General features: G+C 49.3%; 8 protein-coding genes across 8 annotated transcripts; 2 read left to right on the top strand and 6 right to left on the bottom strand.

The window, feature by feature from the left end:
* Positions 1-175: 175 nt before the first annotated feature.
* On the bottom strand, positions 176-1,739 carry P168DRAFT_298442 (flavin monoamine oxidase family protein; the record flags this gene model as incomplete). Its single annotated transcript, XM_024838269.1, has 3 exons — positions 176-942; positions 999-1,320; positions 1,383-1,739. The coding sequence occupies 3 exons, from the start codon at positions 1,737-1,739 to the stop codon at positions 176-178; spliced, it is 1,446 nt and encodes a 481-aa protein (XP_024691332.1).
* An 826-nt stretch (positions 1,740-2,565) lies between these two features.
* P168DRAFT_256370 (putative C6 finger domain protein) lies at positions 2,566-5,215 on the bottom strand. Its single transcript, XM_024834512.1, has 9 exons — positions 5,172-5,215; positions 4,842-5,095; positions 4,604-4,787; positions 4,002-4,539; positions 3,878-3,916; positions 3,776-3,826; positions 3,464-3,729; positions 2,792-3,396; positions 2,566-2,717 (listed from the first exon to the last, which is right to left on the bottom strand). Exons 1-9 carry the CDS (start codon positions 5,201-5,203, stop codon positions 2,683-2,685), a joined length of 2,004 nt encoding a protein of 667 aa, XP_024691331.1. The 5' UTR covers positions 5,204-5,215; the 3' UTR covers positions 2,566-2,682.
* Positions 5,216-6,875: 1,660 nt separating this feature from the next.
* Positions 6,876-8,241, bottom strand: P168DRAFT_272201 (carbon-nitrogen hydrolase family protein; the record flags this gene model as incomplete). Its single annotated transcript, XM_024835304.1, has 5 exons — positions 6,876-7,080; positions 7,139-7,183; positions 7,244-7,456; positions 7,531-8,021; positions 8,097-8,241. 5 exons carry the CDS (start codon positions 8,239-8,241, stop codon positions 6,907-6,909), a joined length of 1,068 nt encoding a protein of 355 aa, XP_024691330.1. The 3' UTR covers positions 6,876-6,906.
* A 1,003-nt stretch (positions 8,242-9,244) lies between these two features.
* On the bottom strand, positions 9,245-10,288 carry P168DRAFT_320280 (uncharacterized protein; the record flags this gene model as incomplete). The annotated part of the gene is made up of 2 exons (XM_024840352.1): positions 9,245-9,729; positions 9,784-10,288. The coding sequence occupies 2 exons, from the start codon at positions 10,286-10,288 to the stop codon at positions 9,245-9,247; spliced, it is 990 nt and encodes a 329-aa protein (XP_024691329.1).
* A 455-nt stretch (positions 10,289-10,743) lies between these two features.
* Positions 10,744-12,240, bottom strand: P168DRAFT_291867 (putative short-chain dehydrogenase/reductase). Its single transcript, XM_024837486.1, has 3 exons — positions 11,869-12,240; positions 11,006-11,742; positions 10,744-10,953 (listed from the first exon to the last, which is right to left on the bottom strand). Exons 1-3 carry the CDS (start codon positions 11,909-11,911, stop codon positions 10,891-10,893), a joined length of 843 nt encoding a protein of 280 aa, XP_024691328.1. The 5' UTR covers positions 11,912-12,240; the 3' UTR covers positions 10,744-10,890.
* A 1,821-nt stretch (positions 12,241-14,061) lies between these two features.
* Positions 14,062-14,946, top strand: P168DRAFT_291866 (uncharacterized protein). The gene has a single exon (XM_024837485.1). The coding sequence runs from the start codon at positions 14,339-14,341 to the stop codon at positions 14,786-14,788; it is 450 nt and encodes a 149-aa protein (XP_024691327.1). The 5' UTR covers positions 14,062-14,338; the 3' UTR covers positions 14,789-14,946.
* A 2,477-nt stretch (positions 14,947-17,423) lies between these two features.
* On the bottom strand, positions 17,424-18,040 carry P168DRAFT_305981 (fungal specific transcription factor domain-containing protein; the record flags this gene model as incomplete). The annotated part of the gene is made up of 2 exons (XM_024838979.1): positions 17,424-17,912; positions 18,002-18,040. 2 exons carry the CDS (start codon positions 18,038-18,040, stop codon positions 17,424-17,426), a joined length of 528 nt encoding a protein of 175 aa, XP_024691326.1.
* A 3,642-nt stretch (positions 18,041-21,682) lies between these two features.
* P168DRAFT_283485 (uncharacterized protein) lies at positions 21,683-24,119 on the top strand (the record flags this gene model as incomplete). The annotated part of the gene is made up of 3 exons (XM_024836056.1): positions 21,683-23,668; positions 23,716-23,771; positions 24,083-24,119. 3 exons carry the CDS (start codon positions 21,683-21,685, stop codon positions 24,117-24,119), a joined length of 2,079 nt encoding a protein of 692 aa, XP_024691325.1.
* Positions 24,120-24,440: the final 321 nt, after the last annotated feature.

Below are 24,440 nucleotides of genomic sequence, written 5' to 3'. Positions count from 1 at the left end.
TATTGTTCTGCTCTGCGTATTAACTTTCACTGAATAGATTTATTCATTGCTTACATTGTAACCCCACTTGCTAGCGTCCATTGGCATCATTGTCGATGCGAACATTATGAGAACCGCCCATAGAAGTCTCCTGCAATTTATAGGATAGTAACTGAAGAAGTGAGGTTGCCAGTCACTACCCCTTCAAAAGATCAATAACCTCCTTTGCACCCCTAATCCCCGAACGCACCGCCCCCTCCATATACCCCCTCCACACAAACGCGGTCTCCGTTCCCACGAAATGGACATCCTTGAACGGACACTGAGCAGCCGAGGCATCCACCGAGGAGAGCAAGCCCGGCGGCGAAACAGGACAGGGAGCGCCGCCAAAGAACTCCTGCTTGGTCCACTCGATCTCCAGAACGTTAATAGGTTCAGGAACATCGAGTTTTCCTGACAGCCCTGAAGCACTCTCAAAAGTAGTGCGAAACTGATCCCACGCCGTTCTGCGTCGCTCGGATGAGGACAGCAGCGACCATTCGCGGCCACGCTTGCCGACGATAAAACAGGTGATGGACCATTGGTCGTCGTCGGGGATGCTAGTGTCGCGTGAGAAGAGAATTGGTCCTAGATCGGTCTCCATGACGCCGGAAAGGCCGGCTGTGCGCCACCAGGGCTGGTCGAATACGTATATCATTTTACTGTAGTACCCGAGTATGTTGTCGCTTGCGAGGCGCGTCTTGTCTTCTGGCAGGGGAGGATCGAAGGAGATCTTGTGGTACAGTGGAGTTGGTATCGAGAGGATGACCTTCTTGGCGTGGAAGGTACTGTTCGTGGGAGACGATGTGCGGACCGTGCAGATACACGTCTGTGAGGATTGCTCGATAGATGTCACTGGCGTTGAGAGGAACAGAGTACCTGGTTCAAGTGCCTCCGCCATCTTTCGCGAGAAACTCTGCGTTCCTTAATTTGTTAGCCCAATCAGCAGGACAAAGACGAAGTTCAAAAAGTTGAGTTACCCTCTCGAACCCGGAGATACTGCCCTCCATCCTTGCCGTCAGACAAGGCCGCATCGACCCCGGTGGCTGCCTTGATGTAGTGCACAAGGCTCAGCATGCTGATCGAAGCCGCTTCAACTCCGAGCAAAGATTGAGTGACCGTGTCCACGATGCCAACCACTAGATCAGACTGGAACGTTTTGCTGCAGTATTCGCTTGCGGTCATACTGTCCAGCTCTTTCCCGATCGAACCAGCAGCCGGATTTTTCAAGTCAATCTGGTCTACCAGGCCTTGGATAGTTTGGAGGACTGACGCCACCAGCACTTGATCGTGTTCGTCTAACTGTAATCAACCCAAATTTGTCAGCGCGCCAACAAGCAATTAACTGTCCGTGGCATCCCTACTGGCAAGGTACCATAGGGGTGCGTAATGACCCCCTCCGCAGTCAGCGACAGACTCATTCCCTCAGCCCTCTGGATCTCACCATGGAGACCGTACTTCCGAAGCAAGCCGTACATCTCACTTTGCGACGTATCATTGATCCACGCTGCACCAATATCGTTGACACCGGGACCGCTGAGCTTCGAGGGTACGGATAGCGTCTTTCCACCAACGCGATCAACGGCTTCAACGACAATACAGGACAGCCCAGCTGCTTGAACATCCAAGGCTGCGCGCAGCCCGCTGAGCCCCGCTCCCACCACAATGACGTCGACTTCCTTGGGAGCAGCCGGGGTAGGAAAGCTGTTTGTGATGGACATCATGGAGCGGAAAACAGATTGAACAAGCTTAACACGCGCAGTAATTTGACAATCTCTACCGGACGCCAGAAAGGAATCACCATTGCAAATCCATTAGCGCCATCATAACAACATCCCGATAATCCCAGCTAGTATGGAGGGGAAAAAGGCGGGGGTTCCGATAACGAACGATAAGCGCAGCAATCAATCAATCCTCAGGCATCAAACCATCGATGCCTCAGGCCGTCAGCCACGCCTCTCGGCCGGTCCCGATCGTCGCAGATAAACCCCACCCGCTCAATCAATGCAATACTGGACATTCAAGTCCAAAGCCCGCGCTGTCGAGCAAACGGCTTCTGCTCCACAACAGATGGCTGACGTGTTATTGGCGTAAGAGGGGTTTGCAAACAAGCGGGAATTAGTTCATGTAGTGCATCTGGCTAGCCAGCCAGCGGATGTTGCGCGCGGCAGGGGTTGGTTCAGATCCCGGGATCCCGAGATCGTGCCATTGAGTTTGGCTAGCTTGGATCGGCATGTCTATCACATTGATCATGCACTGTGTTGTTTTGGTTTGCTTGAGGTTGTCGCTGTTTCCTGCACGTGGCTTAAGTGGGGATTGTGGGTGTGTGAGCTATAGATGGCTAGTAGTTATTGTGATAGACTGACTATCAAATGGCTGCCAATGGTGCCTGTAACTTCTGTAGAGGATGGGAGCAAACATAAAATTACCGTACATGACTCGTAAATATGCCCACAGCAAATCATCCCTTCTTGATGTTCCTGCAATTATGTAACTTCGAGTGCGTGGTAAAATTGGCCGTGTCTCATAATATTCATTCATCTTTTCCCAGACATCACAGAAACAGACCCGAAACAGATCGCTAAACACACAATGATAATACTATACAAGAATGCCAAATAGATCCCGCGCAAATAGCGCGACCAATCCATAACAGGGGCATCATCAACCGTCCAGAAACACCCAATGCGATACCTCATCTAGAATTCCCATCAGCAACTAATCCCCAGACTGCAAAAGACAAGAATCAGAAAAGGGAGATGGGGGCTCATACCTTTCATCCCGCGGAGCGCCTCCGACGCAATAGCATAATTAGCCAAAGTCTTCGAAACGACGCGCAGATTCTGCTGCAGCTCATTCACAAGCCCAATCCAAGCACGGCCCTTGGATGAGTCAAGCGCGTCTGCTCCGTTCGAGTGCATGGGCCGAGCCTTCATATACACCATCAGCATAGCGTAGCTAGCCTGCATGATGCAGCACGCGAAGGTCGGCATCGTGCGGGGGATCTCAACACGGGAGCTAGCAGACATGTAAGGCGGGGAGGTGAGCGGGACGGTGCTATCTGGGTTCGGGTAGGGGAGGTTGTCGAGGAGGCGGACGATGTTGAGGGCGGCTTGGAGGCACATTTTGGAGGACTCGTGAGAGGAGAAGGGGAATCCGAGGGGTGGTGGTGGCGGTGTTGCTGCTGCTGCTGTGGAGGAGGAGGCTAGGGATGCGCTGCCTGGGGAGGAAGCGGATGCGTGCTCTGTGGAGGTGGTTGGTGTTGCGAGACCGCAACATTGTGGGCTAGGACTGGCTGTTGAGTCGAGGTCACAGTGGCGTCTGCGGAAGATGGGGATGTCGCTGAAGGCGCAGAAGCGGTGGATTTTGATTCTCGAGCTATTTTCTGTGCGTTAGTGTCGTGTGCGCAGGATAGTTTCAACTCGGGGATGGAGGAGAGACGGACCTGTGGAGTTTGATTTCGGCAATGTGACGTATTGATTGTAGTGCGAGCTGATCGGGGGAGTCGGTGATCGGAACGAGTGTGTTGGGTGTTAATGAGGTGCATTCTCTGCACATGAGCAGGAGCTGGGTGATTTGGGCATCGAGTTGCGTCATGCGACTGGGGATCCACGAGGCTTGAAATCGCGATTTGGCCGTTTCGTTAAGATCGTGGACGAAGGTTGTTGCTTCTAAGATTGTTTGTTGCGCCTCGATAAGTAGTTTCCATCCCTTTTCCCGGTTAACACAATCTAGTTTGATGGAGAACCTTACTAACCTTGGGATATGGCGTCACGAATCGAGGATCGTACACATTGATCGCAGCAGGCTATACACTGTGAGCATCATGAAGTGATGAGGGGTTGGTTGATGTGCATACCACTCCACTGACTATGGATCCTTGGCAAACTGTAATATACTAAAACCCGTTAGTACTACTGTGGAAAATACCCGCGGCATATGGCAAAAGCAAGAAAAGGAACAAAGAGAAAGAAAGAAGATACCGTCATCCACCAAGCCCTCTTCCTCGCCTCGGAAAACTCATCTTCCTCGACCATCTCATGCAATGACACGCTCATGGCAGCCGTAAGAGCCTGACCAGCGCGATTACACAACTTCCGAATATTCCCGCGTTGCGCATACTCATACGTGCTGAGGAGCACCAGTGCCAGCACGGCTTCTAGCGAGACAGGCAGTTTCGAATGTAGAGGCGGTCGAGTCAACTGCGGCGCTCCTTCAGAGAGAGCCTTGGACGGATCAGACGACGAGTCGAGGAGTTCCAAATCCTGCTCAACGGCGTCCAAAGCGGACTGCGCAAAGCTCTGCGCGAGATCTCTACGGAGCTTGGTGTATTCCGCTTCTGAGGCCTGCTTTACGTCGGGACGGGGAATGAGCACCAGGAGAGCTGCCATGGCGAGACTCAACGGGCTGGTGGGTTGGAATGGAGACTTGACGTTAAGGGGGCGGTTGGTGACGGGGAGGCGTTCTGGAGGCGGCAGGATCGGGTAGTAGATGTGGATGAAGACGTAGTAGGCGTCAATTCTGGGAAGCATTAATGGAGGGAAATGAAGGTGGTTTCGTTGGTTGCTCATGATATGGCACTTACATGTCCTCGTTGCTCCCGTATACTTGTACCATGTCCGAGACCGATTGTTCTGGCTCGGCAGGGGCATGCGTCTCATCTGCAGAAAATATACAGTCGAAGATCTGTCCCACTTCCTCTATAGAGCTGTCCACACTCCGGAGTCCAGCTCCGGGCTCGCTCATACTCACTAACTGGCTATACAAATCTACGCATCCCTGGTCAGTTCATACGAAGTATAGGGCATGCGGGGGAATAATACCATCTTCGTCGGATCCCCATCCGGTCAACGCAGCGTCCAACCCAGACAACTGCTGGATACCGTCGTCCTCACTGGATACTACGATATCCGACAGCGACATCGGAGAAGGAGGCGTGTCCCCGGTCTTCCTCCGTTTGCGATTCTGGCAATTGCGCGGCCCGCCCCGGTTACTAGGGACGTAGAGACACGGCCTGTCTTTGGCAACGCAGTTGGAACATTTTTCTTGCCCATCGCAGCGAATGCGCCGTGATCGACTGACAGCCCAAGTTAGTCTCTGTCAACTCATGACTGTAAACTGGCAAAAAGTAATTATTTGGGTGGTTATATTACCAAGACAGACACGCCACTTTAACCGGCGGCATAGCAAATTTGCGGCCTGCGGAAGCTGCACTACTGTTCTCCTTTTCTTCGAAGGAACTCATTTTGGGCGTCGGGAAAACATTTGCTAGATATACCTGGTATAAAAGATGACCGAACATAAATAACATAAAACAAAAATCTATAAAAACGACCAGACACCGGCGCCGGAAAAAAAGGGTCGCACGCCATTCACGAACCGGGTCCAAAGCCCGATGGAACCCTGGTTCAGCAGATCCCGGCGGGAGCAAACCCCGCCAGAACGTTGTATCTGCAAGGCGGGTTTTGTGTCAGATCCCGACTTTAAAGACCCTATAGTTCTGATTCGCATGTTGCCTAGACCCACCGAGGGAATTGCTCCATTGAAGTGGCACGATCCTTGCCAGATCTCCGAAGGGATATGGAATTTCTAATGGACATGGGTGGGTTGGTAGAAAGCATGGCGAGTCATGCAGGCTGCCCCACTGTGTTTGTGATTCTGGCTTAACATTTGATTATGGGTCAGGACGTGGTTAGTGTCGGCACGACTTGCAGATAAATGACAGAGAAGAAAAATAAAACAAAGATAAATGTAGAAATAAAAGTAAGTGGTAGGAGAAGTAAGCAAGGAGAGACAACACAAGAATAAAAATAAATTTTTAAATAGCCGAGAATTGTATCAAATTATGCACCGAAGTATATATTCAAGTTGAGAACCACGCAGCCGCTCGTCTCTACACCTCTCCTCCTTTGAATCAGTTGAAACGAGCGTGACTGGCACCCCTGGAGAAGCCATTTATACCTATACTACCAGGGGGGGGGGGGGGGGGGGGGGACTTGCAATATTCCCAGGGGACTGGGAATACCCCTGAAAATCCCTAGCTATCCCTAGCTATCCCTAGCTATCCCTAGCTATCCCTAGCTATCCCTAGCTATCCCTAGCTATCCCTAGCTATCCCTAGCTACCTCTCGCTATCTAGCTACCTAGCCACCTACCTAGGGGTCCTATAAAGGATCACCCCTTGCCAAATAGGCTTAGAACTCCAAAGGAATCTCTTATCCCGTGTACTTAACTTAGTATATATATAAGCTATAGACTTGCTTAAAGTGGCTAAGAATACTAAGTAATTATAGATATTATATATCTAGAGTCAGACTTAATAGATATTCTTAAAGATCTAAGTTATAGACACTCTAGTTATTATATCCTGATATATATTTATTAAGAGATCTTAAAACTATAATTATATTATATTATATTATCTTAATTATGTCAAACTAATAATACTCTTTATATTTATATATAAAATACTAAAACTATAGTCATGTCCAGCAGGCTGCATCTCTCTCTTTATAATTAATTCTAGACTTATAAAGCTAAAATAGACTAAGAATCACTGTTTTAGTGCCTGTGTGGGGAGGCTTAGGTAGCCTGCTAGTATTACTACTCTCTCACTCCTATATCAAGGACTCAAGATAATTATGAACTCATGACTATAATACTGATGCGAGCTGACAGGCCTTACTTCGGCCCCTTAGCTGTTAGTGTCTTGGAAGGATCCCAGGAACGGTGATATATTCAAGGATAATGCAAATCTCTCTCTCTCTCTCTCTCTCTCTCTCTCTCTATATATACAAGTTGAAGTTATATTTGCAATACTGTCAGATGTATTCCAACAAGTGTAGGGAGAAGATATTAACAATTTAAAGAACAGCGACTGACTCGGTCTTAATTCTGTGCAGCCGAGGGAGTAACAGGCTCCAAAGGCGTCGAGAGACCAACTCGGTCTACAGTCCGAGTATACTCGACACCCCCGTTCACACGATCCTCCTGAACCACCAGGTCCTTCCGGTTGGTATCCACTAGCAGTCGGATCAAATCCGGGCGCATATAGTGACCGCCCTTTTCCTGCATTAGTTCCACTCTGACCAGCGGAAAAGGGACCGTTGAAGGGACTTACAAAGTCAGCGAGAGACTTGGTGAGATGGCACTCGTTCAAGTCAATCTAAACAGGTAATGTCAGTGAACAGCCGTTGTGGCATAAAAATTGAAGAAGAAAACCTACGTCCACGTAGAGCAGACCCTGGAAGTCCTTGTCTGGGTGAGGGACAAGGTTCTGGCCATCAGGGCCGAAAATGCGACCATTTCCGTTATAGATGTGCGGGTCCTCGAGTTCCTTTCCAGGGGGTGTGTTCAACTTGATGCCCTCGGCCGTGATGGTCTGCCACGGCGCCAGGGTGAACGTGCCAGTCTCAATGGCATACGCAGGCGTCACGAGCTATACATCCACTTATCAGCGTCGGAAAAAAACAAACATATTGACAGTCGATCAGCAAGCATAAGGTTTATTACATCAGCATTCGCTTCTGCGACATTGGTGTACGGGTCCGGGTACCGAAGGGTCTCCTTTCCAGGGTACAGCGGCCAGGCGGCAACGTGGACCTGTTCGCCACGCGAGGCACCGAATGCCTTCATGAACGGGTTCATGTTCTCCCAGCAGTTGAGGTGGCCGACGCGGCCGATATCAGTCTGGGTGACCGCCTCGGTCGTGTCGCCAGTGCCGTCGCCGAAGATCAGTCTCTCGACGTGGGTGGCGCGGATCTTGCGGCGGTGGTTGATGACATCACCCGTCGGGGAGATGAGTACCTGAGTAGTATAGAGGCTCGCGAGGTCAAGCTCGGAGTAGCCCAGCGAGACGTAGATCTTGTTGGCGCGGGCTGCCTCGCGGATGCGACGCATCTCATCAGAGTCGGAGGGGAGACTGTTCTCCCGGTACTTCTTGAGAAGAGGTAGGCTTTCCTGGTAGTTGGTCTTCCAGGCCCAGTAAGGGTAGCCAGGGATCCCTAGTTTTTCCAAATTCATTAGAACATGTTCTACGGTTGAGAATTGCTTCTCCCTCAACGGTTGTCGAAACTTACATAGTTCGGGAAAAGCAATCAGCTTGCAGCCTGCTTCGCCGGCTTCGTTAATCCAGTGGATAGTTCTCTTGACGGACTCCTCGAGGTCGAACCAGCCGGGCTCAGCGTTGACGGCTGCGGCCTTGTACTTGGTCAAGGAAGGCATAGTTGTGGTGATAATGAAGGCTGAGATGGTCTCAAGTGTAGATGAGGTAGAATTGCTTGTTTGCGATGTTTTGGTATGATGGACACAGCAATGAATCTCCTTCTTTATATGTCTGACCACTGGATATCAACGCCATATCATTTTTCATCATCGAGACTGTCATATGTCACGCCATTCAGACTGGTGGGGGTCGGTTTCTGCTCGCTGTCCGTTAAACCGGTAGGATCTACGAGTATCACTGGAGTGGTGAATGTATCACGTTGATGAAATCTAGATGTGGAGGAACCCGAAGCATGAAACCGGGCTTTGCATGCTAATTGATAGTTGACTGATAGACAGATAAGCAAACATGTTGAACATCCCAGCCATGGCAAGTTCCCGGTGTTCGGACGCTCGACGTGCAAATCCCGGGAGTATAGGGCTATTTCACCAAAACCCGAAGGTTGCGTATTTGCTTACACATGCATCATGCCATTTGTTCTAGACTTCACTCGCTGCAAGGAGATTGGAATTGGATCCAATGTAGCAATATTTCCGAATTCTGACCGAGTCATTTGTTCTTGTTCATTTGCTCGCACCACTTCGGAGAAATGGCAGATTTTCACGAATATCTCAAATCACGGGCTCTTACTGTCTGAGGTCCGCCCTGTTCCGAGACATTGATATAGCCGGAAATCATATAGTATAGAATTGGCTGCGTCTATCTGCAAGGCTGACATTGCCTTAAGCCGTCACCGACTGTCTCAACTAGAGTCAGCTGTAGTCTAGTCTAGTAAACCTGCACCACAGAGATCTGTACGCCACAATCCAAATAATACCAGTGAATAACTAGAAGTATTACCTATGCAACAGTCTGAGAGTCTCCTCATAACCCACTCACCCATGGAGGCATGAATGAAATACCCATTGATCAGCAAGCACACATGATCCATAAAGGAAAAGAAAGGAAACAAAGATAAATGTGTATTTTGATTCTAACACTGCGATACACACCAGTGACAAGCTAAAACCTCTTCGAAACATCCTCATAATACCCCTCGTACCTCCTCAACGCCACAAACCTCGACAGATCAAGCACGCCCCCAAGAACAATCTCATCAACAGTATGCAGACCCTCATTCAACTCAAGTACTCTCAACGAAACGCTCTGTCGCTCCGCTGCCCGCTGAAATTTCCTCACCGCATCGATGTCTTCGTCACCATCAGGTAAAACAATTGTCTGGCCCCGCAAGGACAACTCTTCTAAAGCCGCAGGCAGCATAAGCAAACTTTCCAGAAACGGCATCTCAATCCTCGCATTGGCAAGCTTCAGCTCGCGCAGCCCCGACACCCCGATGTGCTCCATCGGTAGCGGCGGCCCGTCGCTGGAGATAGAGAGGCCCTGGCCTCTGGCGATCAAAACCCTGAGAGATGGGATAAGAAAGACGGCTGCAAATGTAGCTAGGTGCCAGTCTTCGTATTTCCGCATTATGTCAAGGTCAAGATATACTATTACCCGGTGCCGTTAGCGCGTCAGTGGATATTGCCGCACGGGAGACTCACAGAACTGCAAGTTCGTCTTGACTCTCTGTCGCGTCGGCGTCAAAAAACTCATCTGCTTAAACAAGTCCGCCATCTCAAGCGCCTTCTGCTCCTGGTTGAAGTCCTCGTCATCAGAGACACCGATGTCATCCCCGCTGCAGTTGTAGGTTCCTCTGAGCAACAGTCGTTCCAGCCGAGGCATCTGGGTTAGCAAGTCCAGAAACCGGAAGGGGCAGTTTGGACGTGTTAAAGGGCGCCCCATGATTACGCTCAGGTTCCAGGTCCAGCGATCCACGAGTAGCCACCTGACGTGGTGGAGGTACCTGGGGTGGGTATGTAACCTGCCTAACTCTCCAATCGTGAGGGTGTGGAAGAGCTGGGGGGTCGCGAGGTCGTTGAGCAGTTGACATGTTAGGCGGAGATTTTGGAGGGTTGCTTTGTCGGTGCTGGTGTCGAGACTGTTTACGACCAGGCGGACGATGTCGAGGGGGATTCTATCTAGGGCTATATTGGACACTTGGGGCATTTTATAGTTGCCAGGGCTACTTGAAAAGTAGCGATGTGGGATGTCTAGTCGATAACTAGATCATACACAGTGTATAGAGTCGCTGATCGGAATTACGAAATGTAATCAATGAACCTTGAAGAAGTGCACAGTGTCCTGTTTAGCCTCGTGAGGTCCGCGGCTGAAATGCCCCCCACTAGTAGCGGGATTTGACGACACTAAATACTTAACACTTAATTGGTGGGAGAGACATGTTAGTAAAATATGCATTAGTTTTTTGAGACGTTTGTTGGGTTCCAATCGTGGCTTATGGTATTGATTTTAAATTGCACATCTGATAACTTAAACCAAATACAGTATATAACGCGAATGGCGTATGTCCGCCCGAGGCCGTGAAAGGCCCGCCTTAGATGGAAAACGTCTTAATGGATGGGTGAAATCCCGGCTACAGTTGATGGAATCTGAAAATCATGATATTGGCGCGTTGCGAGGGCTAAATGTGTAGGATAAGTATACTAGAACCTCCCATCCAACGAGCTAAGTATGTTCCAAGGAATGACCAGAACCAAATGCTCACGCCACCCTAAACAGTGGCACAGTATCTACACAATGTCTATACCACACTATCTAATAGTAAATCCACCATCAACCCTAATATCCGCACCATTGATCATACCGCTAGAGTCCTATCAAATCAGTTAGCGCCGACCAAACCCTCTCCACACCTCATCCTCTCACCTGGCAAAGAAAGCTGACCGCATCAGCGACCTCCTCCGGCAGAGCAAACTTCCCAGTCGGTATAGTCTTCAAAAAGGCCTCTCGAACGGTCTCCTCTCCCCAAGCCTTCTTCCCGAGATCCGTCCACGCCACAGTGGGCGACACCGTATTGGCCGTGATACCGCGCCCACCCCACTCAGACGCCATACTGCGCGTCAACCCCAGCAACCCCGCCTTAGACGCACAGTACGCACCATGCCGATGCAGCGCCGCATGCGCCGCCTGCGATGAGATACTCACGATGCGTCCAGGAGGCGGGGGACTCGGCGCCGACGACTCAGCAGCCGCCTGCGACGCTGCGAAGTACATCCTCGCGAACGCCTGCGAGCACAGCATCGGACCCATAATATTCGTCGTCAGGTGCTTGAGCGTCTCCTCAGGCGGCGTAGCCTCCATATCGCTCAGCGATACATAGCCGGCCGTGTTGATCAGGATGCTGGGGAAGGCGCACTCCCCCGTCGACGACGAGGAAGGCGCCACCGCGTCCCGGTACAAGGCGTCAAACGCAGACTCAACCGACTCCGGCGAGGTGATGTCGCATTCATAGGCGCGAATATCGCCCCGTTCGGGGGCGGAGACGCCTGCGTAGCCGGCTTGTAGCAGCTCGTCGCGCCGGGCTGTCTCGAAGGGTGCGTAGAGGATGGCGATTCGGGCGCCTTGCTCGCGCAGTTTCTTGCCTATGCTGGTTCCGAGTCCTCCTGTTGCAGATACGGAAATTCCGAGCGTCAGTCGATTTACATCTCGTCTTGTTGATATTTTGTTCATGTTTTCTACCCCCTTCCCAGCCCTGACCAATTACCCCGCACGCGGGAATCTGTCCCTACCTAGGCCTCCTGGGAGAATAGCGAGTCTGCGCGCAAACGCCATGATCTCCACAGCTGCTGAAAAGGTTTAAGGGCGATCGGCTTTGGGTGGTCGTTTGAGTGATAGTAGCTAGGGATGATTGTGTGCTGGGAAGGGGATTTCGACGCTATGGCGTAGCTATGGAGGTATAGACGACACTACTGTGTAGATAGTCGGTCGGGCTGCAATCGGTGATGTCATTGTTGTGTTTGTTTCCGGGCAGGAAAGCGGTAATTATGTCAGCCATTAGAGCCGAGGTCGGCCGTGTTTGTTCTGTTTGTTGCGGGGAATCTTGTGCACTATTTCCCAAGAGTTCTACGGTGATGAGAAGAGTATAACTTTGTTGATCGGGATAATTAAACTTCAAGAGAGGAGTAGGGGATGTGAGGGGAAGGGGAAAAAAAAGAAGAACAAAAGAAAGGAAGAAGGCGGACAGAGAGGAGCGGCAATGGCCAATGAATTCAAGTATAACGGTGATCCCCACCTGGGTATATGGTTCTCTTTCCGAGCCCTCCGGAAAGCTGCATATCCTCGGTCTGCAAGGTCAATATTGGTGCTTCCAATGAGATAAGAAAATTATTGAGAAGCTTAGCCCTCAGGAAATATCCTATCAAAAGGCCGACATATTGACATGGTCACCACAAACAATTTGAAGGAAAAGTGGGATACTGAGGAAGTATGCTGGGATGCATGGATGATTATTTTTTCCTTGCAAAAGGATTCGTTGCGCGTTTGAGATCACATTTCAGAAGCTATAAGGACTCAAGTCTATACTTTCTATGGAGAATGTGGATTATATGATGGAGGCAGAGAGAGTCCAGGCACGCACGACTGGAAGCCGGTTTTTGCTGAGGGTATACAGAAAATTCGGACGTCCTATAGCCACTCGACTATCGACCAGAGAGTATGAACCAGAATCAAGAAATAGGATCAAGTGCGCAACATCGGATGAGGAAGTGATCTTTCACACAGGTAGCATGGGCAGAAGCACGAGTTACAGTACAAGTCATGGTTGGATAGTGCCAACTCAGATCGAAGCGTGCATACATAGTACGTGGTAGATCTGTAGATCTATTTGCTTTGCATACAAGGAAGAGAGTACTCTTGTGAACGGCCTCCATGGCATGGTTTGTCAAGACTCCTGCTCAATCGGTAGCAGGCAGGCCGTCGGACAATTCGGCTTGCGAGCTATTGGCAAAATGCAAATTCTGAAGTGGCCCATGTGGTGGAGTAAAGAATCGGCACATGGCAGGAAAGTCTTCGCCCTGCCTTGGTTTTGCTTCGGGATAGTCGGCTTAGTTTCCCCATGGGTTATTCAAGTTATTCCCATGCAGAAAGATTGGCCTCCCTGCCAAGGTGAGCCAAGAAGTCGTGGTTGGGTTGGTAGTTCAACATTACATATGATCCGCGCAGGGATGAAAGCAGCGAGCGCCCAGCATACCATGGACGAATCTGCTGTATGAAGGAATGCATATCATTATCCTCCCTTTTCGCTTTTCCCCAGCTTGGAGCCGGGAACAGTTCTGGATCCCTGCGAGCCACAAAATTCCTGAACGAGACCTCGCCGTCCGGAAGACGGCATGCCCTAGCACAGCAACTCTCTCCGACGCTGGTTTCTTGCTCGGGTCCGAGCAGTGGGAACATGGTCCGTGGTCCCACATGCTGATCATTGTAAGATGGTCGTACGTGTATTACGCGGGGCTACACCCACGGGTTCCCGGGAGGCTGATTGGAGGCGTAATGGATGGTTTTCCGTCGGAACGGTAGGGTACCAAGGATGTGTCAAAAATTCATGTCTATAAAGTAAAAAAAGAGGAATTGATGGTGTGTTGTTTCGGATACTTGAGTCTATCATTCGATTGGGTAAAATATACAGTAAAGATACTTCGTTCTCGGTGGACTTACTACCACCAAGGGCTCGTATAGATAGAGCCCTTGGCATCATGATGTCAAGGATTCAAGGGACTGAGCCGGTTAGGCCGGAGATTGAAAGTGGATCTTCACCTCCATTCTCGAGTACAACGTTGGATACTGATTGGGAGACTCGACGTTCGCCAAGGTTCTTTACCCGCCAAGTCCGCCAATGCTGGCGGCGGTTCTCAGCGGCCGTGGGAGGAAGTTATCTGCGCAATTTACTTTACTAAACCACGATGGCATTGTTTTGGTCTCGAATTACCCGATTTTGAAAATTTTCTGGACGGCCGATGGTCTTGGTTCGGGTGGTTACTCTTTGGGTACCATCCCGGGTTTGCCGGGTGTCCTATAAAGCCCGGTCTGACTCTACTCGTCACGCCCCGATTTGCGCTCTTGCCCTCATTTTTCGCCCTTGATACCCTTCTGCGAGACGCCAGCCTCTCCCCAACCCATCGTTCCTCATTCCAGCTTTACAAAAACCATAAAAATCAACACTTTTTACTACCTTTAATACCGCCCAAAAAAACCACACACAAAATGCAGTCTTGGCTCCTCAAGTTTGGCGCCATCGCCGCCCTGGCGCAGACCATCTCCGGTGCCCACATCTACGTCAAGACCACCAACCCTCCCGCCAACAGGTACGTCTCGCACTGCACGGTGATCATCGACGACGACCTGTTCGGCTGCAGCGGCAGCTCCAAACCCTTTTCCGAGGGCTGCGGTGGCAACCGGGGCGTTTCGAGCCAGAAGATCTGCGGTGACGGCGAGGTCGAAGTCAACTGGCACTCGGGCGAACTCGTCTTCACTGCCCCCGATGGACAGCACGCCAACTGCACGCTCAGCACGTCGCGGAGCGGTGGCGAGTGTGACACCGAAGACCCCAACAAGTACCCTCCCGTTCACTTCAAGAACGCCGCTAGCGGTCCCGTGAACGTCAACAACCTGCTGTACGGAATGGGGTCGGTGGCCGCGGGCCTGCTTCTTTAAATCGTTTCTGTTTATTCGGAGTGCTGGATCTTTATGAGTACGAGGGGTTGCGCTGGATGGTTGATTTGGTAAGATATCTGGTGTTTTTTTGGTTTCTTTCTTTCTTGTATATTTGAATTACTATACTTCTTTTTGTATGTATATTAGCACCATGGCATCTGACAGTATATTCTACGATTAGGGACCGGATCTCATTAGACCTGATTTGTACTGATACTTAATCTCATAATACACATATAGTCTACCTCTGTTTATACCCAATGATTGATTATCTATTATTCTCCACTTCCAGTGGTCGCTGATAAAAATCCCAATGAAACCTCAGGTCTATGCAAGCCAGAAATTCCGGACCCACGTGCAAACTTTTTGTCCCGAACCAAAGTCTTTAACTTCACCATAAACATCCTATTGGTCCTCCTTGCAGCAGACTCATCGGCACAATTAACCTGTTCCTAGTTAGAAGCCCTTTCGCCCGACCTGCCCTTCGGCCCCAACACCTGACCGACCCATACAAATTTCCAGACTCCAATTTCCATCGCCCCGAGATATCCACCTCATTGAATGTCTCCCCGTTGACAAACACCTGACAATAATTGACCTTGATGACAACGTCGTTTCGAGTCTATCCTGAGCGTAGTATAAGTTGCTGACAGCCGAAAGGATTTGCGGGGCTCGCAGGATCGATGTGGGCCGATGATAAGTCCTCCCGCCGCTAACGGGTCGGTGGATCAAAAAGCTCGGGCACGGTTCGTGCAGCCCTATATACACTTGTGATACGTCCATTTCTCTGCATTTTGAGATATAGAAATCCAGTGATGTGTTCGTGTACAGATGAAATCGCCAATTCTTTGATCTTTGGAGTTTCTCGATTTTTTTTTTTAGGATGCCTTTGATTCCATAAAACTTACTCTATCTTGTCGTGGCTTGATGCTTCGCCCGTTGAATTGACTTGATTCCCTTACTTTCCCAGATGAGATTTGTGAGAGTACCTGGAAGCCTAAAGCTACTACGCGCCTACTCTTCCTTTTCCGAGTCGGTTGTCAAGGTTGCAATATTGATGGCCATTGATATAGCGTCGCTCGGACCGATTGTGATGCTCCGAAACCGTGCCTTTTATTGGACCAAGGCTGCTCCCGGTGAAACAAACTGACGATCACATATACTCCAGCATTCGGCATGTGTGATGATTCACCGATCAAGGACATCCAAGGACATCAAATCATTTGTGATGGCGCTAGAGGTGGTTTTTATTATCCTTGAGCTTTTTTCTAGGTCGAAAACCAGTCAGGACTAATGGTATTCAGGGGTGATCACTTTGAATACGGTGCTTCCTCAAATATCCATTTTGTTATAATGGCTCGTACAGTTCCTAGCTTGTATCAAGAGACTAGATATATTTGCAGAAACATACTACACCGGGCATCTTTTGAGCATATGGTGGCGTCGCCATTCAAGGATAGGAGGTCATTATAACAAGCAAAAAGAATTTCCACACACTGCTCAAGCTGACTGGTTGTCTACCAGTCTGTACTTTTTTTCTATTTTGGAGAATCTGTTACAGCACAGTGATCAAGATCTAATTTCACTTATAGTGCTGTTAGAGCTTGTTATTTGGTTAAATGCTCTTGAAATTAGCCATGTTGAATTTTTATTTATCCTATGACCCAATCAATGATAATAACCTTTGCAGGAGAGGCGCTATTATAGCATAAAGACAAGTATTGACAGTGGTTATCTAAGTTTATCACAATAAGAGAGAATTCAAAAAAGAACGTTCTTTTCTGTGTTACCTGGGGGCATGCTAGATTATCAGACCAAGATAAGAAGTTTAATGCGTGGCGTGGCCAATGTACAAAGACCGTGCTTTTTCTGACACTACAGGAAGGCTCACCACGGAATCCAATAGACGTTACGATAGTTATCATATGGTCGTGGGGTCGTGTGATGGAAATCATATATTCTGCACGTTCTCTTACTTCCAGTGACTGGACATATCTTCTATTTTGTGGTATTCAGTTAGGGATATCAGTCGGGTTAAGCCCTATACCAAACGAACGTTGGTCGGCGTTTCGGCGTAGCGGTTAAGATATTGTTCTTAAATTGCATAATTCCAATTGTTCAAATATCTCCTTTCTAATATCATGTTTCACTGACGGATTCCGAAACCACGTACTCTTCTACCGGCTGAGCTTGACGTTAGCCGTTGATAACCAATAGAGTAGGCGTCAAATTTGTAGCTGATTCCCAAAAGAATTATTGTATGTATAGCATGTTTTTCGTATGTACTTATATTATATTAGCAATATAGACTGCTGCGGCCCGGGAGTGTATCAACAGCTATGCATAGATCAAATAGAAACAAATAGGAATAAACCGAAGCAAAGAGCACTACACAATCAGGGACTTCCAGTAAATCTACTGGTCTAGAACCAACGGAGAAAACGACCAATGTTTCACATTTGAATTAGGAAGCCATGGAGAAACGCCCATCACCCATGCGACTAGAGTCCGAAGATACTCCGGGCACACAGTTCCCTAGCGGCGATTTGATTCCCGAGCAATTAATCTGCAATATGCCACTATTGCGAGGGGACGATCTGGCCTGTCTTTAGCCAAGCGGACTGGTATAACCAAATTAAGGGGCACCAAAACTTTCCAATATGGTCTGGCACATGCGAGAGGCGACGGGAAAGTGCGCTCGGATCTGAGTGAGCGTGTCGATCAGGAGTCGAATGCGTTTCTCGTCACGGTCAGCAGGAGCACCGAGGTTGTGGAGGGAAAGAACGTGGTTGACGAGAGAAGTAGCTGCCATGTAGATACTGTATACCATGAGCGGGACCATCTTATCGGGGCCAAATATTTCCTTGTAGGTGAGTATTGAATTGGTTAGATAGACTGCGCTTTCGTAGATGACCTTCGACGAGTTGGACGGAGTATACTGATAGGTGTCGTTGATCGGGGCAGCATTTTCGTGGTCTTGTCCGAGTGTCGATTGGAGTAGCGCGCGATGCAGTACGATTTTCACACTGTGAAACTGGGTGTTGTACGTATATCCCGCCATGTCAAGCTCTCCGACTGACGCGAAGAGAGCAGGAGGGAGTGCATCATAATGGCTTTGGAGACTCTGTTCCAATTGTAGGATATGGGTCCTGGAATAGCTATCTAGTGGGACGGACGTCGTCATGATATCCCTGATTTCGGCGATATGCATACAGAGGTCAACCCAAACATGTAGCATTCTGTTTTGCGCATAATTCGGGGTTAAATCTCGGACGGTACACAGCATAGACGGCGGTATCGCTCTCGGCTGCCTGAGGTGTATACTCCAGAGAGTGTCGTATACGAAAGTACTCAAGTAGATGGTGGATCGGTACTGAGTATCTGGTGACATAAGGATGTCTCTCGTCATTGCTGGATCAATTTTATCGTGTCCCAGATCAAAGGTGATCATACGACATGCGGTCCCTGTTAAATAACAAAGCATGAGCTAGCTAGTCTTTGGATGGAACGAGAAAAAGAACACAATCAAGGGCAGTTACTAACCCATATATGTCCATGCTTGGCGATCTCGACCTCTGGTTGTTTCAAAATCTGCTAGGAGAACAAAACCCTGGGCAGTCGCAGGTGTTGGGTCTTCAAACTCCACATGGATAGACTTCATGGCACGGTCGATGTATAGTGGTTCCAGTTTGCGAATCGCGGAGGATGTACTAGCCCGAGAGGCACACGCCAGTAAAGTGTCCTCTAGAAATGGCGAGTAGTACTGTGATCGAACTCCAAGTTGGCGATGCGAGAGGAAATACTCCTCGTGTACTAGCCATGGTTGTAGCGATGGACTTCGCCAAGCTATTTCCAATAGCACTTTCTGGACTAACTGTCGCTTCAGTGCCGATATCTTCCTCGGCCCCCGACAATTGTATCTCCGATTTAGTGGATGGCCGAGAGGTTAAATCCTGCTTTGGGCTGTTGTCTGTGGCCATATATGGAATACTAAGATGATGTGCAGACCCTCCTGGGGTGTATGCTAATACGTTCGCACTATTCGCCACAGAAGTACTCATGTTCGGGATACCACTCAAGCTCGAGTGGTTTCCATTAATCTGAAGCAGCTTGGGAATGTCTGGCCTCTGTAGTTGACAATCGGCTATGGTTGAGGTATCCGCCCCTGGGATAGAAAATTGGGTATTTTGCCCAGCGTCTTGCGACCGTCATCTTCGTGACGTATAAGCGCATTGTGATGACGGTTCTGAGCCCGCATCCACGTCTGTAGAAGATGATGGTCCCTTCTCATGTTCATTTGAAGCAACCAACTGCTCTCTCGCGTCACCGTGCGGTCGAGGGTTCTCTGCGATGAACGCTTCGAGAGACTGGAGGCGATCCTGCAAAAACGCGACATGGCGATGAGATCCGTATCTAATATGAACAATCAGACAGATTGCTACATCTGGTTCGTAGGACAGTCACAAACCTCCGGCGATCGCTGTTGTGGGAAATTATGCACTCAACATTTGCCACGCGACACTTTGTACAGGCCTCGCCATGCGCAATTTTCTGCACATCACACTATACAGAAAATTTACACTTAATACTAATTAACTCCGGCAATATCAACGGCTTTGCGCCATATTTAGTGATATACCTTGGCTTTGCGCTTGCGACAATTATTGCATGCAGTCGAGGCGCGCGGGCGATGTCGTGCACTTCCCATCATGCTTATTCTGAACATTGGAGCTCCGCCGTCAACGGCATTCCAACCTGTCATGGTGATCATGGAGAGGTTGTATGCATCGCCAATATATGGGACGCGCTGGAGTTACCGCGTCTTGGAACACTGAGATCTCTTGCCTATTCCACTCAGGGCATACAGACCTAGTTGCGTGATGTCATCACGTCCAGAGTCAAAGGACCCGCAATTGACTTGGATTGGATGACAAGGGCTCTTGATCTCTTTTCGACTAGTTATTTGCTGTCCTGTATGTTGAACTTCTCTGCCCCTGCGATTATCGTAGCAATGACAAGAACCGAGGTCGAACACTTGCCATCCCTTTCGAACGCAAAAGTACCCTATGAGGTAGACCGATGAGCAGTTCCGAACCGCACAACATAATGCTTGGATTGGAATTGGTGGGCGTAGCAAGAGCTTTGGATTGCCGGTGGGTATAGATAACAGGTATAGCATGATCTACATAGTTGATTGTAAATCCCGACGAGGATCTACAGTATTCGGCCTTTATTGTGGACCAGAGGGACGTGATCTGCATGTCGCTTTGACAAGCCAGATTAGACTCATTTTGCCCTTACATTTATGCGACTAAAAATCAACTCTATCTGGGGTCCACCATCATGGGAGCTTTGCCAAGCATGAAACGTGAGATGCTACAAAATGCAGGGGTTGAGGACTCCAAATCAGTGTATGACATACCTCGACAAGTGATTGAATAGCTTTATGTCCTGCTTTCTTATTGGTATTTTCTTCTCACTAAAAACAGTCGGCTTCGGGCTCTTGATCGTGGATGAACTTTTGAGTTACCCGTTTAGTAAACAGTCTATCCAGTCCCCGCGTCGAGTCCCCGATATTGTGCCATGAACAGTTGATCATCGAAAGTTCGTTGATCTGCAATTCGACGGAATCACGCAAGCATCGTGCCCGTTGACATGCTTGATTGACCAAGTTGTAGAGCATCATATCCAAGAAGGGACCCAGACCGTGACTTACAGCAGAAGAACGCTGTAGGCGTGTCGCGGCTTGACGAGTTGGAGTAGAATTTTCAGACAGCCAGTTATATGCCCTGCAAAACCATACATAGATGCATGTAATATATGCCAGGAACAAAGCCTGTTAAGCTAGGTTCTGTGCCAGACATTTATATATCGATTCAGTGACGCTGCCGGACTATGCCTCCTCAACACCGAGAGTGGGACACGCAGGTCGGGGTCGGGTCGGGCTCCCACAGACATGTGGTTCGATCGGGCTCCACAGATCAATGTGGACCCTGAACCGAGAAAATCAGGACTATGAAGAACCGATACATTCTGATTGGCGGTATATAGACATGATCGTCCAGCGTATCTACTGTGTGACTTCATAGTATAGGCTCTGCACAGTATGGTCTGGTTCGGGGTCCTGGAGAGTCCGAGAAGACCGAAGCGCCTTCGAACCTCGACCGATTGCGCTGTACTTCGTGCATGTGAGGGTTGGGTTGGAATATTCAGTGCCTCATGAGTTCATATGTCGTTCTGGATGTGTCAAGGTGGTCTTCTCGTGCGTATTGTGATGATGGTTAATGTTGCCATTGCAGGCAGAAACCGCTTGATAGCCTAGTCCTACAGCTTGCTCCATCATGTCTAGTCCGTCTTCGGGAATAGTTTATTTTTTTAGAACCACAAGATGCTGGGCGACTTGCACCGGCGCCATTTGAAGCTATTATCTCGGAAATTGACGATCTCGTTAGCAGTGTCGGAAAATCCGTCCGATAGAATATCCCATCTAGATAGAGAATTAGTGAAAAGACACTAGAAAATCTCTGTTCACCGAAGGCTTCCATAGTGTCCATACCGGAGAAAGATCGACAACAGTAGCTGCTCCACCTGTTGCGGACTCGCTGTCAAAGGTAGTACGATTTGGACCAGACTTTTAGTGATATAGTGTCCTAATCACGTCAAACAATGGCGCAATTATACCCCATTATCACTATTGACTTGGCAAGTAGTAGCAATATATCGTAGCTAGCAGGTCGCGTCAAAGTAGTACTAGAAGCAGAAAGGCTGCACATGAACTTTGGCGAGGAGATATAAAATCAGCAAGCATTTTACAAGCTACCGTTCCTGCACCACCTGCTGGACAGCTGACAGTTCGAGCTCTGTATTCCTATCGGCTCTTGTCAATTTCTCAATATGATTCCTCGAACATACCTACCTTTCTTATTATTGACGGGATGGCCTGTTGCTGCTGGCCCAGCCGTCTCCACCGCCAGCCCGTCACCTGCAGAGCAGCACCAGACCACAGCTCATGATGCACATGGTCCCAACCCCATGCACGATGCCCTAACAGGGCTCCCTAATATCGGACCGCCGACCACATCTTCATCCACCGAATCGGACGAATCGGAAAAGACCGCGATTCCGACAACGAGTGAGGCACAATCGATCGACTCTTCGCCATCTGCCGCGCCGACCAGTGCCTCCGAAACTACGGACGGTCTAGACAAATTACTCGGCGGTGGTTCAAAAACCACTGATGGAGGGGACGCGCCACCATCGCACACATCAACGTCAGATTCGGATTCCAAGCTGCTACCCGAGGGGAGTACGGGTGATCCTCTCAAGGATATTTCTAGTTTTCTGGACGGAGTAAAGGGCCTGTTGTCACCCAAGCTCTTGCCGGACCTTGAGGGGTTGGTACATGACGCAGCACACCTTTTGAAGGCCCCCACGGCCGACGATACCAAGACATTGCTGGGGAGCGCATTCCAGCTGCTGAACCCACACTCCGTCGGCAAGATCACGTCGGCGGTCCACACGGCCCAAGACATCATAACCCCCGAAGCGATCGACGAGCTCAAAAAGGTCCACTTGGCAGAGGCATTTGATGACATTGGGGTTCTCTACTCCAAAAGCAAGGCCTTGCTTGGTAACGCTAAAGGACTTGTCTCCGAGCATGTCATCAAGGATGTCACAGATATTATCGACGCTGTGAAACAATTGCTCACTGGGGGTTCCACCGAGGACATTCAGGATATTCTCGACAAGGTCGAGGGTCTGCTACCAAAGGAAGTTACCGATAGCCTCCGGACTGTTGTCTCGAATGCCGGTCCTCTCGTGAACAAAATCAAGCCCTTCATTACAAACGCGGAAGACTACCTCTCGCATGTGGACTGGGACCGCCTGCACGATGTGGCAAAGAACGGGGAAACTTTGATCGCCGGCATTGCCACCGTTCTGACTCCAGAACACATTCACGCCATCGAGGATGCCATCGAGAAGGCCAAGCCCTACTTTGGAAAGGTCGCGGACTACCTTTCGCATGCGGACTGGAGCCGGCTCGGTCCTCTGGCCAAGAGTGGGGAAGAGCTTATCAGCGCTCTCGCATCTGTGGTGACCCCAGAAAACATCAAGAAGCTCGAGGGCGCGGCGGACAGTGTCAAGCCTTACTTTGACAAGGTTATGGATTATCTGTCCCATGCCAACTGGGATCACCTGGGGCATGTAGGAAGCAGCGTGATAGATTTGATCGATGCCATTGCTTCTGTTGCAACACCCGAAAATATCAAGAAGGTCGGCGGTCAGGTTGACAAGCTCGAGCCTTATGCTGAGAAGGTCTTCAACTACCTTTCAAATGCTAACTGGGATCGTCTGGGTGAACTCGGGAACAGCGTGGAGGATTTGATCGGCACCATAGCTTCGGTTGTGACGCCGGAGAACATCAAGAAGCTCGAGGGTGCATTCAACGACACAAAAGACTACTTTACCCCCGAACGCAAGGATAAACTTCACAATCTCGCGACCAGTGTGTGGTCCAATATCACGCCGGAGGGTATCAACCGGGCCGGCAACTTGCTGGGTAAAGCCAACGACGCCCTCACTCCGGATCTATTCAACCGAACCGAGAACGTCTTCGACAAACTTCGCACAATGTACGATTCGCTCGCTCCAGGGATTACACCCTCAACTTTCGACAGACTTGGAGGGCTGCTCGACACAGTGACAGGTCTCTTGACTCCCCATTTTGCCAACGAGACGAGCAGCTTAATCGGCACTGCGTCCGGCGTGCTTACGCCACAGTTAGTCGATAAGGTCGACGGTCTGTGGCATCATGCAGAAAAGTCATTCACGCCTGATGTTCGAAATCAGACTGTTAATGTGCTTGGCTCTGCAGCACATGTATGTTTTCCTCTTATTCGCTTTTTTCAACCAATGACCACGGCCAGCTAACGCGTCTTCCCATCCAGATTTTACCTAATATCGCATCGTTCATCCAGAACCTGTAAGTACCAAGCAAAATGCCACTTGATTCTGGTGTACATGACTAACCTATTTCAAGTAGCTACTGATGCGAAACGCCGTTAATGTTGAAGCAACGCGCCATGAATGAGGAATGTTGTATGCTTCTGGCATATGTTTAAATGTTTTACGGCCAGATCCCATATAGGGTCTGTATCTGGAAATAATTATGAATAATCTGTAATATCTTTTAAAAATACTGATTGAGCGTCTGCTGGATAGTTTGTCGTTTATTACCTTGGGTTTTTCGTGGTCTAATAATCATAGAGAACTTCACTATATATCATTTAACAGCTGCGGTGCCTTAAGCTCGAACGTGGGTCCATTGTAACACCAATGAAAATCATGGAATGGACAATGTTATGACGAGAAACACCGATGGAAACGGAAAAGACCAATTCTGATGGTTTCGATGATATTATTCGAAGCTAGAGCAGGTTGCAAGTTGGATGTAGAGTCGAAACACAAGCTGCGTGAGAAAGTTCTGCTTGATCAGGCGACGCTTACCTGACTGCAGTGACTGATTCTTTCACTTCCTTGATTTTGAAGAAGCGAACAATATAATTCAGATGCGAAAATACATAAAACACCAGAGCTCCCTCGGTCTGTGAATGTCTATCGCTCTCGGATATACCTACAAGTCTGGACGCAG

The sequence above is a fragment of the Aspergillus campestris genome, assembly GCF_002847485.1.
Source record: "Aspergillus campestris IBT 28561 chromosome Unknown P168scaffold_9, whole genome shotgun sequence".
Taxonomy (NCBI): Eukaryota; Fungi; Ascomycota; class Eurotiomycetes; order Eurotiales; family Aspergillaceae; genus Aspergillus; species Aspergillus campestris.
Note: the sequence above shows the minus strand (reverse complement) of the source record. Positions and strands in the feature narration are given on the sequence as shown.

Excerpts from the sequence above, each read along its gene's own strand:
- P168DRAFT_256370 (XM_024834512.1), bottom strand. The coding sequence starts at position 5,203 with ATGCCGCCGGTTAAAGTGGCGTGTCTGTCTTG. Across the intron at positions 4,788-4,841 it reads ATGGGGATCCGACGAAGATG|ATTTGTATAGCCAGTTAGTG; the intron begins GTATTATTCCCC and ends AGGGATGCGTAG. Across the intron at positions 3,917-4,001 it reads AGAGGGCTTGGTGGATGACG|TATATTACAGTTTGCCAAGG; the intron begins GTATCTTCTTTC and ends AACGGGTTTTAG.
- P168DRAFT_291866 (XM_024837485.1), top strand. The coding sequence starts at position 14,339 with ATGCAGTCTTGGCTCCTCAAGTTTGGCGCCATCGCCGCCCTGGCGCAG.
- P168DRAFT_291867 (XM_024837486.1), bottom strand. The coding sequence starts at position 11,911 with ATGGCGTTTGCGCGCAGACTCGCTATTCTCCCAGGAGGCCTAG. Across the intron at positions 11,743-11,868 it reads TATTCTCCCAGGAGGCCTAG|GAGGACTCGGAACCAGCATA; the intron begins GTAGGGACAGAT and ends TATCTGCAACAG. Across the intron at positions 10,954-11,005 it reads CGGTCAGCTTTCTTTGCCAG|GACTCTAGCGGTATGATCAA; the intron begins GTGAGAGGATGA and ends CTGATTTGATAG.